The sequence below is a fragment of the Vidua chalybeata genome, chromosome 3 (genome assembly GCF_026979565.1).
Source record: "Vidua chalybeata isolate OUT-0048 chromosome 3, bVidCha1 merged haplotype, whole genome shotgun sequence".
NCBI lineage: Eukaryota > Metazoa > Chordata > Aves > Passeriformes > Viduidae > Vidua > Vidua chalybeata.
In genome coordinates this window covers 32,596,273-32,610,885 of record NC_071532.1, presented here as the reverse complement: position 1 = coordinate 32,610,885, position 14,613 = coordinate 32,596,273, and the positions used below count along the sequence as shown (strand labels likewise).

Sequence of the window (14,613 nt, the reverse complement as noted above, 5' to 3'; positions counted from 1 at the left end):
TCAGGAAAGAGGAAGAGAATGCAGTTCAGATAAACTTTTCTATTCCCAAACAGTCCTAATATAGATTCTGGAAGTCAGAAAAAAGCACTGAACAATCTGTTCTATATCTCTAATATGCCACCCTATTTCTGTAGCAAATAAAATGGAATACCTATAGTTGATGAACTTAAAAATGCCTAAGACTTTTTTTCTTTCTAATTTATTAATAAAAAGTATAAAGAAAATTAAAAAGCTTCTGGCATTATTTATGAATTATGACTAATTTCTTCAATCATTTTCTGGCATATATAAATGGCACACAAGAAAATTAAGCAATAATTAAAATAAAACTGTGTCTTAATTGTTTATGTAACCTACATCTTACACATTCCTTTCACACAAAAGGCATGGGTCTGTTCTTTTTCATAATGGAATTAATGGAGCTGTTCCTAACTTCTGTACTATTTATAGGCAGATGAGAAGAGATTACACTCAACACTTCCAGCTTGCCCAGACCATTAAATACTACCAGCCTGCCCATGGAGTACTTTCATTAGCAATTCTTCTCTCTCCCAGGCACCTCCAGTTTGCCTGGAAAGGACTCTTCATGCCAGCATCTGAGTGCCACCAAGCACGAGGACACCTGGCTTCACTCCTTCACAGTGGTTTTTCAAGAACTCCGTGGATGGCTTTTGTATGGGATGGCCTTGGGCGCTGCTCTACTGAGGAGGAAGAAAAGTCACCTAAAACAGAGGTAAAGAGACTCACTCAGAACACAGCCAGCTTCAGGTCAGCCTTTAGGAATCACTGATGGGAATATTTTTGCCAAGAGAATTTTTTTCAGCGAATTCCAAGGGTGTTTTCCGACATCAATCACAGTTTGTTAGGCTCCAGTTTTAACAGTTCTGATCCTCTGAAGGTCCTGTGCCACAATTGCCCAGGCTTCAGCTGCAAGTGTCAGCTAAATTGCTCAAGTGAACTGCTTACAAACACCCTGCAGGCAGGATTTCATTCTAAACTAGTAAGTGAAAATTATGATTAATTATATATTCCCAGAAGTTATGATCAGTTTATGAATGATTCATGAAAAAAAATACTACTAAATAGACTATGAATATAATTTGCAAGCAATAATTTAAGCAACTTCATCTCCAAAGGCAAGGTCCTTACTTAATGATAGTCTGCAGTGCAAGTGCTGGGTGCAGTGTTGTGAATATTCTGTTTCCACATACCAACACATCAAAATGCAGGTTTGCACTGTCCACAGCTCTGAATGCAAAGGGCAGACTTTCAAACAACTGTTTGCAGGCAGAGTTAGGGGGGTGAAGGCATCACAGTGCTGAGTGCTGAAGCTCAGCTCCTGCCACAGCTGGACGCACTGGGTGTAACCAGGAGCCAAGAGGGAGGAGCAGCAGGGCACAGATACTGTCCTGGAGTCAAGGTGAAAGACATGGAGCCATCACTGCCTTGGCTCTGAACCTACCATCCTTTCTCCCTGGGGGAGTGTAATTTACACCCCTGTGATACATTTCCCCTTCCAACTTCTCACCAAAACTGGCATCCAATGCAAACTTCCTTCAGAAACAGGGTGTGAGACACCAGAGATGCTGTTCCTGTATTACTTATTATTGTAATTCCTTCTGTAGGAAGAGTTAGCTGGATGCAGCTCATGGATTTCAAATAATGTAATGGATTTGAGGTTTTTACTCCATTTTTGGACCAGGCTGATAAGGGAAGTGTCTGATTTGCCCAAGGATGCTCCACAAATTCCTGGGGTCAATTGCCCCTCCACTGCACATTTTACTAAGGATGTGGTGTCTTCCCTGCTTTCTCCTTGTCCTAGGGTGACGTTATGGTGCTTGTATCCCCAGTCGTGTGTTCTGTTTATGCCTGATATTATGTTCTGTGTCTTCAGGGCTGACTCTGAAAAGTGAAGGTTTGTTTTGTCTTGTTATCAGCCGGCTCACCTCCCGCCATGGTCTGTGTCTAGGAGAGGCTAGGTTTGCTTGCTTGCTTGCTTGCTGGCTTGCTTGCTTTCACTTTGCCCTTGCTTTTGCTTTTGCTTATTAGTTAGTTTAGCTAGGCAGTCCAATTTTTACCCTAGACTGGTTTTTTTTCCCCCTTTCCCTTTCCTGAATATCATCTGAACCTGCTCCAGACCGGGACCTGGGAAACACCAAGAAACACCGAGAGCCTGCATTTTGTGACCTGCAGCAGCCATTCCCAGTGCCAGGGACCGAGAACTGCGCGACCGCTCCCAGGAGAGACTTTCTGAATTTGTCATCTCTTCAGAGCGGTGAAAGAGTTTTGTCATCTTTTTTGTATTGGAGAGTGTTTTGCTTGTTGAATAAACAGTTTTTTTCCCCTCTAAGGAAATTCTTCCCAAACCAGGTTGGGGAGGGGCCAGTGGGGGGTTTGCTTTCTGGGGGCTCCTTCTGGAGGTTTTCTCCCAAATTTGCCCTAAGCTAGGACACTCCTTAGTGACAAATGTTTGAGACCAGCATTAACACTTTAACACACTACCATTGGAACAGTTGCATCACAGAGGGTTAGCAGAAGCACCATGGCCGAGATGGTTCTTGGATGTATGAACAGCACAAGTTTTGCAGGAAAAGGCAGAATCTTTGACAAGAACCAAACAGCAAAATTGGGAAGTCCAGAGGAAAAAAGTCCCTCTCTAGGCCTGACACAAAGGCAACAAAGATCAAAAGAAGCATAAGGTAGGGACTGCAGTTCAAATGCAAACCAAATCACATAATTCTGTTAAAAATGTGAAATCAGACTGACCAAGAAATCTAAGTTACTTCATATACCCACCCTCTATTTGACTATACATTTGCTGCTGTGTAAAATATGCAGAGGTAATTGCACCCCTCAGAAGCCAAAAAGTAAGTTATGCTCTCTCATCTATTATTTCAGGCAGGGGCAAGTTTCTAGCCAAGCCATTGGTAGTCTGCTTGATGTGTAAGGTCATCAGCAATTCCCCAGAAAAAAATAGCCCAAAGTCCAATTCCCTTTGCACTCCTTCTCATGCTGCAGGTCTCATCTCTTTCCCCCTTCCTCTCACAGCTTCTTGTCTCAAAACCCCCCATAACTCCAGGCTGAGCTTCCTGCAAGGGCCCCACCCTCTCTTGTCAACACTGAGGAGATTTCTTACCATGACCTCTGGCATCTCTCTAGGTGTACATGACAAGAGTCAGCCACTGGAAGAAGGAAAAGAAAAGGTGCATTTAGACAGTGATGGTACACCAAGTCCTCAGACTTGTCTCAGGACCATCAGGGGTGACCCAATGACTGTAGTCCTTTTGTACTGCACCGGATAGTTAAGGGATTTTGGAACTGCCTCTTTCCCTTATTACAATTCAGACCCAGAAACTCTTTCCATATGTTGTTTTCCATGATAAATTATTGCAGCAGCTGCAGCAGGAGCAATTGCTGGGAAAGGGTGGCACCTGCCTGATTGCAAGTGGAAGAGATAGCAACTTCTGGGAACCTGGCTGTCCTACAGACTACCCTATAAAATAGGTCCAGGTCCTCTGCTTGCAACCTGTGTTCTGCCCTTGGTGCAAAACAGATTTAATGAACAATGAGGCTCTGCACTAACCACAGAGTGTAAACAGGAGCTGGTGAGATTGTAAAAGGCTCTTTTAAAAAATCTTTTTAAACACTGGGTTGTCAAATAACAGTCCCCAGACTGATAAAATGCAGTACTCAGGCATATCGCTATGGAGCACAGCAGGATTTTTGCTTCAGACTAGCTGATAAAAAGCCTGATGTATCCCCATTCAGTGAGCTATCCTTCAGGCTGTGCTTTTAAGACAAACAGCAGCAGCAAGCATTTGTTTGCTGTTTCTTTCTTAAAACCAAGATGTTTTGCAATTCAGGATTAACAGATGGGGCAGTAAGAAATGAGGGCATGGATTGTATTTTTTTTTTTTCTTTTTTTGTCACTTTCTCAAAGTCACTTTGTGCAATGCTTCCAGCAATGACAGGCTGGTGTCATTAAGGGAAGACTCCATGCCTTGGCCAGGGATGGCCACCTCTGAGCTGTGCACCAGTGGGGCCAGGGAACCCCAGGGAAACACCTCCCACACAGGTTGTACTTCCAGCCAGGCAAAACCTCCACCACTATTTGCTAGGACAGAAGCCTAGCAACACACATCACATATCATCTTTAACGTCACCCTTCTGCTAACGTGTGCTCCCACTTTGGATCTGGAGAGAAGAGAAGGAAGGGGCATTCTTACCTCCGTTGCTGTCATCGAAATTTGTGATCCACCCTCTGCTAAGTTTTGGAATGCATCTAGGGGCAGAACAAAAAAACCTTATTTTATGAGGAAGAAGCAAGAATGCAATGCAGACATAAGGCCGTGGCAGCTGAGGAGCAGAGTTGCAATCCCTGTGCTGGGATGCTCTGCCTGGCTCAGGTGTCCTGCCTCGCCACATCTCACTTCTGTGCTGTGTTTCCCTTCTGCCTTGGCCCTTGCATCACAGCCTGGGAAGGCATCCCAATCTTGGGGCCAGAATTTGGCAGAAGTGTAGGGACAGGCAGTGCTCAATGTGGCTGCTTTCATCTCCTCTCATAACTTGTTTCAATTGTTTTCCTGCCTGAAGAGTGACAGGAGGACTGTGAACTAATGAAACACATCGTCCCACAGGGAAACTTTCTGTTGGTCCTTTTCCATCATCCGTGGCAGTGAGTGATCACAGTGTGCCCTAAAGAAAGTGATTCTCTTGAAGTCATTAGTATGCCTTGCAAGCCTTTTGCAGGGAATATAAATGCAGATGCTGCTGTTATTCAGCTAGAGTTTGAAATTAACATTGCTGAAATTTTTTTTGACAGAACACTTTGCCATCAGGAAATTTAAATCCATTCAAATATTGTTATTCTATGTGCATATTTATACTGCAGTATGTCTAGGAGAAGTCTTCAAACCCAAGTGTTTGGATAAACTCAAAACACAGTATTTTGAGGGGTTTTATTTATTTCGAAATTACTTTTCTCCTAGAAGCGTGCTGTTATAACAGTAATAAAAAGTTGAAACAAATTTAAGTCTGTCCATCCTTGAATGACACATTTCTCTGGGAGCCTGGAGTTTCCCACCCTGAATGGAAAAGACTTGTAAGATTACAGGTGTTTTGAAACCTGCCCAGCTTTAGGAAAAAGTCTGCTGGGAGGGGGTAGGAACAGGGCACAAGGGCTCATTGCTCATCTGCCCCTTAGGAGGCTACCAGAGCTACCTGTATGGCCCAGAGCAGGGAGGAAAGGTGGCACATCCAGCCCACACTGCTCTGAAGAAAGGCACAGAACAAGGAAATCCTTGTTTTGTGCCCAGTGCCTTGACAAGACTGCAAATGCAGGGCTGGGCTTGCACCCAGCAGTCTTTTTAGGAAAAAGTGGCAGCGCTGAAATTACCTCCTCTGGGCAGAGGTAAGTGCCTCTTTACTGCTTCATTAACTCCAGTTAAATAGAATTTGCAAAGAAGATGCTGCTTTTGGTTTGGGTCTCATCTCTGGCTATCTTGAAAGGATGAATAATGTTTTAATGGGATAGATTTTATCTTCCCCGCTGCATTCACATCATCATAAAGGTTGACTGCCTTTTATTCCTACTTGGCACCCTTATCCTCTCCTGTAACAAACTTTTTCACAATGATCTAAAAAGTTTGAGAAATGTATTCCACATTAAACCCTCTGTAAAAGGAAAACTGAAAGAGTGGAGAGCATTTTAAGATTCTTATTACAGACAGCAATGAAACTTTTAGATACTCCTTTCCACATGGATGCAAAGGATTTGCTCATTGGTTCTTAAAATGTAAAAGGATCTTTTTTAAGTGAAAAAAAAAGATACCGTGGTACTAATTTAGGCATAAAACCTTTCATCTACAGCAAGTGACATGTATAATCACAAAAAATGGGTGTTTACAAGCTTTTTTTTTTAATGAAAGCATTAAAATCGGGACACGCTCTCATTTTACAATGCTTTCAGAGCTGCTTCTGCTGTACTCCCTTGAAATGGGATTTTCAGCAGTGTCATCCAAGCAGATCTGCTGACCACTATTGGCCCATTAAACATCAGTGCTACAAAACACATGGGAGAAAATGAACGCTCGTTTCCATGCACTGTTGAAACCCAGCTCATTCCAAAGATGAAATAAATTGCTGTAGCAATGTTCTAGTGCAGGGTCACAGTTGCTGACTTTGTTTAACTATCAATATCTCCAGTCAAAATGCTTATTATTAGAGTAGCAAAAATTATGATTTTGTAAAACCAAATTTAATTTCCATTCAGGCAAAAGCTCATTTACAGACACTCCCTCCTCGCAAGTGCCAGGCAATAGCTGGATGTGACACGGGGAATGGGTTTGTTTATCCACAGAGAATACTGGACTTTCTCCTTACCAGAAAATGGAGAGAACTTTACTGAACACTGAACTGCTCTCTAGCAGCCCGTTGCTCCAGTGCACAGGAGATAAATCTGGTTCCTTGCTTGCAGGCTGCCCAAAGAGCTGCTGGGCCACACCTGGGCGCGGGGCAGGTGTGTCACTTCCAAGCTACTCTTAGACTGGTCTTATTACGCCTCGTGTCGTGTCCCTTGTCCCTGCTCTCAGCCTGGCTTTGCAGGCTGCCCTGCTGCCACATGCCCTGGCAGTGCTGGCACTCACGGGTCATGGTGTCGAGGCGCAGCATGCAGCACACGAAGTCGGAGAAGCCAACCCTGCCGGCGGCATTGCCGTAGCGCAGCATCATCAGGCGCAGCAGCTGCGTGTCGGTGGCCAGACCTGCCGAGGGAAGACACGCTGGGAGGGGATGGAGCAGCTCTGATGGCCTCCTGCACCCTGCCAACAAGCTGGGGACACCCTCAGCCCCCTGCCCTGTCGTACATTCCTGGACAGCTTTTCCCCGACTTTGTGCCTAAGAGTCGGGGTAGGGTAATGGAAAACCAAAGTCGCCTTACTCACTGACTGCCATGGCAGCTTAAGTCAGCAAGCTGCAAACACTGAGCTAACTAATCTAGTGTTATCTTGCTTTGCCTTTCTAGTTTTTATTTTCTATAAGAAAAGGTGATTTTCTTTGGCTCATAACTGTAAAAGTCTGAGTGTATAATTTCCAAACCACTGGCTCTTTCTGCTAAAGAGGCAGATGCTGCATTGCTGCATGCTCAGGTATTATCCTGCATAGCATGCTTGAGATTCTTAATTTTTACATTTTCTCTTCTATTAGAAAATGGTGAAGGGTGCATTTCTTTTTTATTAGCTGATTATTCAGTATTTGTGTCGCAGTCTGTTTGGATGGAAATTGGTATTCAATTGAATGAACAAAAATTGCTTTTTAGAATGATTCTTTTATTAGTTAAATAAAACTACCCTAAATGTGCTGGCTATATAAGAAGAATGATTTAAATATATTTTGCACTAAAAGCTGATTTGCAAAACAAAAGGGAAATTTTCTGCAGAGAGCTGGACTGATAGCTTTGGTTTAATACCTTCTCTGAGACTTCAGAAAAGTCTCATTTGCTCACTCCAGGTTTTAGTAGCTTAGCTGGATGTGAAGTAACTTCCTTGCTTTTTCAACCAGCTCTAAACTTTTCTGTTTTAAATGAACTCATCATGGAGCTAAATTAGTTGAAAAAGCAGAAATAAAAGAAATGGCTTTTCTACACCTATGTAGGGAGAGAGAGCGCCGATGGAAGTGGTTTAGTACCACCATTGACAAACTCTGGTTGCATGAGCCTAGTTGGAGGTCTCCAGCAGGAAGCAGGTGCATTATGCTGAATAATTAAAGAATGGAAATACATTTGGGCTTAAGATACATTTCAAATTAAAGTAAACATGATTTTATATTCTTTTCAAATGAGATAAAGATAGTAATTAAAAATTAATCTAATTAATTAAATGTCTTCTTTGAGTCTGGTTTTAAACCAGTGAGCAATGAATTCTATTTTTAACCTTTTGAAGACAGTAGGAATTCAATCAAGCTCTCTCCAGACACTGGATTCCAGCAAATATTACTTATGGGATGCTACAGTCAAGTTTTACATTAGTAAAACACCAAGAATTTGGCCTGGTCAGTCTGGGATACACTTGCTCTGAAATCTGCTCTCTTGGCAATGTCTCTAAACCCCATCAACCAGACTGAAGGGTCAGTCCTCTCTGTTCCCAAGACTTTTCAGCTGATTTGTAAGACTACTCCCCAAACCTTTTATCTGCTGGATTCCTCCCTCTGGTGTTAGCCAAGGTTTTAATTACTGACTTGATGTTTCCCTATTTATAAAATTTATTTTGAATCATTTGCTCTTGCCAAAGAGGAGTCTGTAAATATATCAAGCCAATGCTGCTGTATTTCAAGGCAGCACTTCTGTGAATGCAGCTGGCCTGCTTTACTCTGATCCATTATTATTATTATTGGAAGCATTAGGAAAACAGTGAAAATTAAGCACACACTGCAGTGTTTTGTTGGGGAAAGCACTGAACACTTCAGGGAACAGCTGGCTAGGAGCTGAATTTAGATATATTAATACCATTCCCAGAGGTAGCACCAAGCTTCCATACGCCTTCTGGGGTTCCTGCTCAAAAGCCAGGACAGGGATCATCGTCCCATTGCCAAGCCAGATTCAAATGCAGATGTCTGGCTCAGAGGGCAGCAAGAATGAGCTTGTAATTTTCTTCCGCACTCAGAACTACTTGTAGCCAAACATGCATTGAATTTGCCACTTAACAGTGCCTTTTTATCCCTTCAAACAGCTGCATTGTTCTGGCTGACAGGACTTTTCCATGTACAATTTTCCTCCCAGTTTTACACTATAGCATCTTTCTCACAGAATGGCCTTGACAACTTCTCCTTTGACATTTGGCACATCAGTGCTGCACTTCTCAGACAGGTGCTCATGCTTTCCCCAGCTCTCAAAAATATTATATATGCATATATAAAAAAGCTCTCTTTGCCCAGCAGCAAAAAAAAAAAAAAAAAAAAAAAATTATATAAGCACCCCCTCAGCTTCCAGGGATAGCGATTGTGCACCAGTTTCCTCCTGGGACAGCACCCCTCCGAGCTCCAGGCAGCCAAATGGGAGCTTCTCTACTGTACTATTAAAAGGGGATCGCTGCCTCAGAGAGGTACTTCACGCCAGTCTCCTTCGAGACGACTCAGCTGAATGAAATACTTCACTCGTGCACTCACTGAGAGTTTCAGCACTCAGTAGCCAACAGAGGTCAGTGCAAACTAAACAAATGCCTGTCGGTGTGGCTTTCCCGTCTAGACTTAGTCACTGCCCTGGAGAGAAACTGCAGGAACTGAGACAAGTGCAAGAATCCACTCTTCTTTTCTCCTTTCCTCTCTACTGGATGTTCCATCCATGACCTAGAAGCAGGTCGGGTCAGTGCTGCACTTCTCTGCATCTCTCTGCTGGCTCCCCAGTACAGACCTCTCAGCAGAGCTGTGATCTAACTGGCATCTCTGTGAAATCCAAGCCACTTTCTCCCTAAAAATATTTTTTAATTTACTCTTTCTTTTTCATCCTTTCCTTCACTGCCACAGGGAAAACAAAGGGAGCTGCTTGGCACCTCTAGGCGTACCTGCTGCCTGTATCGCATTCTCCAGTTCAGCAACATCAAGAAATCCAGAATGGTTTCTGTCTTCCTTGAAGAAGATATCCTAAAATACAGTGCAAATGCAGATTTCAAGCTCTTACCACCATTCCCCACATTTACTACTACAACCAGTTCTTCTCCCTTAATAAATATGCTGCAAAGAAGTTCAACAGGTGAGATGGGGTGGCTGTGACAAGGGAGACCCATTTTCAGAAGGCTCTGACAGTGCTACTGTGTAAGAAATCCCACAGTTTGGGATGGGCAGAAGCCTTTTTGCTTTCCTAACACACCACAAGCCACATTTGAGGTGCTGTCAGTGGGAAGAGCACCCTTATCTAGATGGGGAACTAGGTGGTCTCAGACCATCTCAAGAGGAATGGAATAAATTGGAGTCCACCCAAACCCGAGTCTTGAGAAAACCCTCCTGTCCTGCACCAAGGCTGAGGGAGAAGGACCTGACACAGAGAAGCTGCCATGCATGCCCTGAAGAAATTAGGTGGGACCCTAAATACCATGTCAATGTTTCCAGTGCTTATCCTGGAGCAGAAACATTTCTCCCAGACAAACTCTCATCAGATCCTATACATATCCACTAGAAACTGCAGAAATGAGGAAATGACATTTTTCAGATGACTCTGTTCAAGAAGTCATTTCAGCTTAGAAAGCTTTTCAAATTAAAAAAAAAAAAAAATAAAGCAAGCCAGTGGTGGCACAGAGGCACAGACATAGAGATTTCCATCAGATTCTGAGCCTAATTGGCCTTCCTACCTTTTTCCTCAATGTTCTCTGTGCTGGAAAAGCCTGGGCTGCTCATTTGGAGCACTTTACACACACCACTGCCTCCCTTGCGTGAGAGAAGGGAACTCTGACCCGCTAGGCAAGCAACCTCTGCAAGGCTTCTCCCTGCAGCGCTCTGAGAGCACGGAGCATCTGCTCCCCGCTGCTGGAAAGCCCCGGGGTTCAGAATCCACAGTATCCACATAATCCAAAGTATCCACAGCCAAGAGAGAGCCACCCCCTCCCCCATACCATGTACTTAGTGAGGCTCCGCCAGAGGCTCCTGAACTCCTGCAGGGTGAGTCTTCCGTTCGAGTTGAGCTGTGCATTTAGTTAAGAATCGAGCACTTAATGAGAGCTGAACCTGGCTGTCTTTGTTGCTGGGGATGCTGCCTGCACAGAACTGAACATATAAGATGCAGCCTCTTCTGTCGGTTACTTCGTGCTGAGAAAGCTGAGAGTTTTCCTGCTCTCAGTCGTGTTTAACTCCATCTTCTTTGTCACATTGTACAGCTGCTCATGCCTGTGCTCACAAACCACAGAAGGTTTCTATTTATAAGGCGTCTTTAACCACAGGGGAAGCTGCGGTGACATTTAGCCCTGGAGCACGGAGTCCCCTGTGAATGAACATGACCCCATGGTCTTGCCTCTGCACGGGGCACCACAGGGGGAATCTGCTCTGCCTGGATCCTCCAGGAGAACAGGCACTGAGGAGTCAAGAGCATGAGGAGATGATCCTGAACCTGCTCCCCTCCATAGTCCACCCAGGAATTCTGGCTGACACACAGCACCCACCCCAGTGCAGGATGGTAAAACCTCCCCGAAAGCAAAACTCATCACCAGTGAAATACAAGCAGATGAACACCACTGTCATGGAACCTGAATGAAAACAGCTGATCCTGGCTTTGCAGGCCAGGATAGGTCACACTGTACATGGGTTATCTGCAGGCCAGAGAATTAAAAATCCATCCTGAATTATAGCAGAGCAGAGGCTTTGTCAGCTCTTGGCACATGCCATGCATTCACAGTGCCCCCTTATCCCAGGACAGGCTTTACAGAGGAGGAAAAGTCTCTTTCACTGGCTAGATGCTGAAAGCTGGAAAGAGAGAGGGACTTCTGGTCATTTTTATTCATTCTCTGGCAGTTTTTAAAGGTCTGCAAATGTTTCAAAGCTTTTTCAAGGCATGGAGGGAAAGAGACAATGAACAAGCAAAGGAGAAGAAACACATGAGGGAGATGTATGTTTCCATCAAGGAGTCCTCTTGTTCTACAATAGCCAGAAATGTATTTCTTGTGTTGTCTTGTTAAAAGTAAAAAGACTGGGTCATTCAGGTAAGTAGGAAAGATAAGACCAGAAATGTACTCTGGGATGGCCTGCCAGGCCAGTGCCTAGGATTCAGCAGTGACCATGTTTCTGCCCCTGACACCAGCATTGCTGGCAGCCTGCTAAAGTGCCACCCCAGGCCGGCATGGTACAGCCACCACAGAACAGCTGAGCTATGCCTAAACTCTGTTCTGCCTCCTTGTCTCAGCTCTGCCTAAGACCCCTACCCAAGGGTGAAACTTAGCCAAGCCCCAGAGAGGGCAAAATGAGAGCAAAGATGGTAGCAGAAGGTTGATCCTTACCTTTCAGCAGACACACCAGAGCCAGGGCATGCACAACAAAGTCCTGCATGGACTATGGGACAGTTATTTATAGAGGATTGGGGCTAATATTTACTTGCAGGTTCTCACACTGGGATGCTCAACTCAGCCATAACTCAAGGCAAGGATGGGCAGCACCAGGGAAGTTTATTGCTTCTGCTGAAAGGATACATCCATCAGAGCTAAAATGCCTCTGCATGAATCAAAGCTGAATCTCCCTCCCAGGCTGGTCATTTCATCTGCAAGGAATGACAAACCAGAAGGAATTAGCAAGAGCAAGGGCTGTGACAGGCATCAGGACACCGTTCTAAGGGAAGGAGGACACCAGGCTGAAGGCTCACACAGCTGAAAAGCCCCAGCTCTGGTTCAGGATCTCAAACAGCAGTAAGGGCTCTGTGCCAAGCTGAGGGAATCTGCACATCTCAGACACTTCCACATTCCCCAAGGACAGGTGCCCTGTTTGGGCACACTCTGTACAGTCCGTGTCCACGGACGGAAACACTTCCCTCTTGAAATAAGGAAAATGGCAGTGACAAGAAAGGCCACTTATGCTGATTTAGCAAGTCCTAAGAGCACTTTAAGCCTTGTGCATAGCTGAGTTGGCTCCAGCCCCCAGCTGTGCCCCTCTCATGCTCTCATCCCACAGTGCAGTAAGCCACAATAAGGATTGTTTAAGGACCATCAGGACACCATTAAAGCCTATGTCTAAGGATAGGGAAGCACCAAAAACAGTAGTTGGGCTGTAAAACCTTTACCTTGCAAGATCACTTCATTAAGGAGTTGTTGCAGCTGCGAGGCATCAATAGCTGAGCCCTGATGCAAAATAAAACACAGAGAGATGTCTGTGAGCATAAAGTTTTCTCCTGTGTCACTTTTCCCCAAAACCTTTTTTTCTCAGGCACTGTGGCAACTAAGAACCTCAGTTTATATATATCAAAGGAGCAGCAGCATCCCCTCTGGAGCATAACAGGGCCCTCCACGCTGCTGGGCCACTCCAGGTCCTTCCCTACAGCTGCCAGGGAGTTCCAGGCACTGCCATCACCACGGGTTTTTTTCTGCAGGGACGGGGAACTGTGGATGGGCAGCACAGCAGGCACTGTGTGAGTGGGCTGGGAGCACAGACACTGCTGCCCATCAGCCATCCCGGCCGCCTCCCTGCCGAGGCACCCCCAGGGCACCTGGCGTGGCAGCCCTGCTCATTTTCACCTTCATGCATTGATATAACCATTAACTGCTAGAGGTTCATTGTGCACAGGCTTTTGACAGCGAATTTTTTCCTCTTGACTAAGTCAAGGAGTTCTTTATAACAGTTTATTAAACCATTAAAAGCATCTCCTGTGAACACAGAGCTTGGCTCTGAAAGAGCAGGAATCAATTACTCAAACACTGACTGATGTCTGGTTTCCAAGTGCTGAGAAGGCAAATGGAAAATGATGCTGATGAGCGCGGGGGGGGGGGGGGGGGGGGCGGGACTACCCAATGTTTTCTAATTGCTTTCAGCAAATAAACAAACCAAAGCAAAAAAAGAAAAAAAGAAAAAAAGAAAAAGTACACATGCAACACATGCAAGCCCATCACCAAGTCAACTATAAATCTCCAATATTCCACTGATATATGGCACTAGACAATCTATCCCAGCTGAATGTCCCATTTTTCTGGGAGTTTTGGCAGGTCAATCAATACCATTTTCAGGGTATCCACTTGAGGATGGAGCTACATTTAAAAATTAAAAAAAAAATCTAAAATGGATTTGTATCAACATCATAGATCAATTTTTCTTTTTACAAGTTCACATGTGGTTTTTAAATTATTTTTTTCAACAATATGTTCTAGAGAGGGTACCTGCTCAGCGTATCTTAGGAAAAGAGCCTTATAGGAGCTGTCCTGGTTCTGTCTTGGTACATCCTGCATCAAAAACAAAGAGCAGTTAATAAATAATTCAGCTACAAAACAACTGGAGGCAAAAGTCTGCAGATCCAAACAGCACTTTAGAGGGGAAGGGAAGGTACAGCACAGGCTGCAGTTTTCACACCCCCAAAATAAAGTGGCCTAGGAGTGAGCAACTGCTACTGCAATGAAGGAAGAAGCATATTTTGGGTGTTAGCAGCTAGTACAACCAGGGAGGAGCAGTTCAGGTCTTAAGGAAGGTGACAGAACACATCCAGGGTGGAATTCAGCAAGTCAATACATGAGTATGGAGATACAAGACCTGATGCTTATTGGTGGACCTTGGTTGGGACCACTGCTCAGGGCATGGGAAGATTCATGTGAACCAAGAAAATAGAACACAAATTGACTTTTTCTTCCTCTTGTACCTTCTCAATCCCAAGACAAGCTTGGACTATACCTGAGCAATTGCAATTCAATGGTTAAGTGATTTTTTTTCAACCTTCCAGTGAAAAGATCCACCAGGCACTAAGGGGAATTATCCTTAACATTATAAAGTTTTCAGAAAAAATCTAGGCCCGAGGCCCAATGCCTTCATCTCTGTGTGAGATACTTCATACCATAGAAGCCCAAATACCTGAACAGGAGCAGAAACTGTGGGTACCACAATTCATCAAAGTCAAAACATTGGCTAAGGACAACAGCCAGGTAAACTGACAGCTTGTCAATGGAAAGA

General features: G+C 44.4%; 1 protein-coding gene across 1 annotated transcript in view; it reads right to left on the bottom strand.

The window, feature by feature from the left end:
* Positions 1-241: 241 nt before the first annotated feature.
* The window catches only part of CAPN13 (calpain 13), a 49,998-nt gene continuing 35,626 nt past the window's right edge, over positions 242-14,613 (bottom strand). Inside the window, exons 14-22 of the mRNA XM_053938474.1 lie at positions 13,833-13,895; positions 12,746-12,803; positions 12,162-12,229; positions 10,599-10,667; positions 9,555-9,633; positions 6,645-6,761; positions 4,227-4,282; positions 3,137-3,182; positions 242-722 (exon numbers count right to left, since the gene is read on the bottom strand). Of these exons, the coding sequence (XP_053794449.1) occupies positions 3,156-3,182; positions 4,227-4,282; positions 6,645-6,761; positions 9,555-9,633; positions 10,599-10,667; positions 12,162-12,229; positions 12,746-12,803; positions 13,833-13,895 (537 nt within the window). The 3' untranslated portion in view covers positions 242-722; positions 3,137-3,155. The remainder of the gene's footprint in view (positions 723-3,136; positions 3,183-4,226; positions 4,283-6,644; positions 6,762-9,554; positions 9,634-10,598; positions 10,668-12,161; positions 12,230-12,745; positions 12,804-13,832; positions 13,896-14,613) is intronic.